This window comes from Nelumbo nucifera, chromosome 2 (assembly GCF_055504915.1).
Source record: "Nelumbo nucifera cultivar China Antique chromosome 2, China Antique-T2T, whole genome shotgun sequence".
NCBI lineage: Eukaryota > Viridiplantae > Streptophyta > Magnoliopsida > Proteales > Nelumbonaceae > Nelumbo > Nelumbo nucifera.
This window is the reverse complement of record NC_142650.1, coordinates 4,043,068-4,045,623: the sequence shown is the minus strand read 5'-3', so window position 1 is coordinate 4,045,623 and position 2,556 is coordinate 4,043,068. Positions and strand designations below refer to the sequence as shown.

General features: G+C 42.8%; 1 protein-coding gene across 1 annotated transcript; it reads left to right on the top strand.

The window, feature by feature from the left end:
- The first annotated feature begins 1,393 nt into the window (after positions 1 to 1,393).
- LOC104594613 (zinc finger protein ZAT12-like) lies at positions 1,394 to 2,319 on the top strand. The gene has a single exon (XM_010254990.3). It carries the CDS (start codon positions 1,545 to 1,547, stop codon positions 2,076 to 2,078), a length of 534 nt encoding a protein of 177 aa, XP_010253292.1. The 5' UTR covers positions 1,394 to 1,544; the 3' UTR covers positions 2,079 to 2,319.
- The last annotated feature ends 237 nt before the right edge of the window (positions 2,320 to 2,556 follow it).

The window sequence follows — 2,556 nt, the reverse complement described above, 5'->3', positions numbered from 1 at the left end:
GGTAACGACTATGGAGTTATTTTTTTTTGGTAGAACGAGTGTGGAGTTAGGAGACTAGTCCGAATTGCGTACACGGATTAGTCTTTATTGGTTGTATTCCCTAATCCGGACTCCGTGTTAGTTGTATTACGTACACGTAATGCTTTACGAATTACGACTCGGTCTTTGTTCATGTTGAACATGTTTTGCCGGCCCCAACTCTTTAACTGGCTTCAGTGAAGCTGTTTCTTCTAAAATCAGACGAAAGGTCGCAACCAATGAACAGTTGACTAGCCCTCCAGGTGCTGTTATTCATCTTATGATTCTTATCTTCAACAAACAAACTTACCAACTATAAAAATACAATAATTTTTTATGAAAAAAATACCAAGTCGATCGAGTATACATTTTTCCAAGTGAACTCACACTTTCTCCCACCCGGCCCAATGTAGTCCACATTTTGTAATCGGTTATTATAGTTCTCTATTTCTATCAACTCGCAGTGAAGCTTCGCATAAAAGAAAAAGAAAAGAAGAAGAAGGAAAAAAAAAAATCTCCAAACGGGTGTACGTGCACTCGTGTAGTAAACATAGTATCATCATGATGTCCACACCCCACTCAACCGCACATTTGATGAGATGGTGTCCCAGAGAGACCAGAGTATTCTCTCTGGTGGGGTGGGACCCAAACATGTAGATCTGGTAGGATGAATTGTACATCTAGAAAGTGTAATTTCTTTCTAGTTTCTCCCCATGTGCTAATGTGAAAACACGAAGATGACACTCACGGACTAGACCGCGTGGACGCTTGGACTTCCCCTCGCTTCGCTGCTTCATCCTGTAATTGTCGTTTTTTTTTTATTTATAGATGGAGGAAGATTAAATAGATAGATAGAGATGGGAGCGAGCAAAATAACGTGTGATCCACGTTTCAATCCCTTTCATCCAGATCATCGACTCACCTGGCCTCTCCCCTGTTTCCTTCATCACTTTTGCTTTCATACTTGTAACTAAAATCTTCTATAAGTAAATGAAAGAAAGTATGAAACTTCTAGGAAATCCTCACTCGGGCTCACCACTCACGACTCGGACTCGTTCGCTCTTCGTTGGCTGGAAGTTGGAACGTTGGGCTTCCTCACTCTCATCTCATCACCTATACCGTCACGCTTACGTGTTATTTATACGACGGCCGCATATACAAGGTTGAAGTGGGACTAACCGACTAGACTAGAAGACTATTAGTATTAGAAGAGCAGCACCCGTTTTGATTTGAATTTACTACGCATATACGCAGCACCTTTCTTAACGCGTACGAAACGAAGGGTATTTTGGTCTTTGTGCATGATTAGGTGGTCGATTAGATTTTAAGTCGTACTCGGCAGCTTAAACCTATAAATAGAGAGGCCTAAGCGTCCCAAGTTTCATTCCTTACTTGTCATCAAAGCGCACAAACAAAGCAGACCAGAGAGACACAACTTTGTTCAATTGAACCAGAAGAAGAAGATCTTCAGATAAAAGTCAGAGAGAGAGAGATCGATCAGAGCTCCTCCCTCCTTGTAGTCTTGTATGTTGAACGAGCAAGCCATGAAGAGAAGCAGAGTAGAAGGCGAGATTGATAACATCACCATGGCGAATTGTTTGATGCTGCTATCCCGCGGAGGGGAGGCCGACTCCATGGCCCCTCATCGTGTGTTCGAGTGCAAGACCTGCAACCGGAAATTCCCGTCGTTCCAAGCGCTGGGAGGGCACCGAGCAAGCCACAAGAAGCCCCGATTGATGGGCGCGGATGACCCGAATCATCAGGCGCAGTTGCACAACTTACAGGTGAAGCCCAAGACACACGAGTGCTCCATATGCGGTCTGGAGTTCGCCATCGGTCAGGCCTTGGGTGGACACATGAGGAGGCACAGGTCCGCGCTGAGCGAAGGCTTACTGTCACCACCTCCACCACCGCCAGCCCCACAAGTGCCAGCTGTTTTAAAGAGATCCAGCAGTAGCAGGAGGGTTTTGTGTTTGGATTTGAATTTGACGCCTTTGGAGAATGATTTGGATTTGCAGCTTGGAAGGAAGATGCCTCCTGTTGTCGATTGCTTTATCTGATATACAAACATTATCATACCATATGGCTTTCTCTTCCTTCTCCCCTCATTCCATGTATTTAGATTTTTTGGGGATCTCTTTTTTTTTCTCTTTTGAATTTGATTTATACAGTTAATTGCGAGGCATAGGAGATTGCTGTTATTATAGGTACTTTGTGCGTATCGGAATTTTATTCATTTATTTATTTGTTTATTTTCAGAAAAGAAAAGAAAAGAAATCTCCGTTCACGTCCAATCTCAAATCCAGTCCAGTCTAGTCCATTCCATTATCTATGACGAGAATTCGAAAGACATTAATTAGACGAAAATCTTATCTGTTTCTGTTTGAATTCCTTAATATTAATGGCAGTCGCCAGAGGGATTGTAAGTTGAAGTTCCAATGCCATCCGGCTCTGGTCGAAGACGAGAAAGCATGCCATTCTTATCATTGCAAAGAAGATTCGTGTATAATTATAAATCAAGTTGATGGCAAGACATTC

Bases quoted from the DNA above. Each gene is read 5' to 3' on its own strand.
- LOC104594613 (XM_010254990.3), top strand. From the start codon at position 1,545: ATGTTGAACGAGCAAGCCATGAAGAGAAGCAGAGTAGAAGGCGAGATT.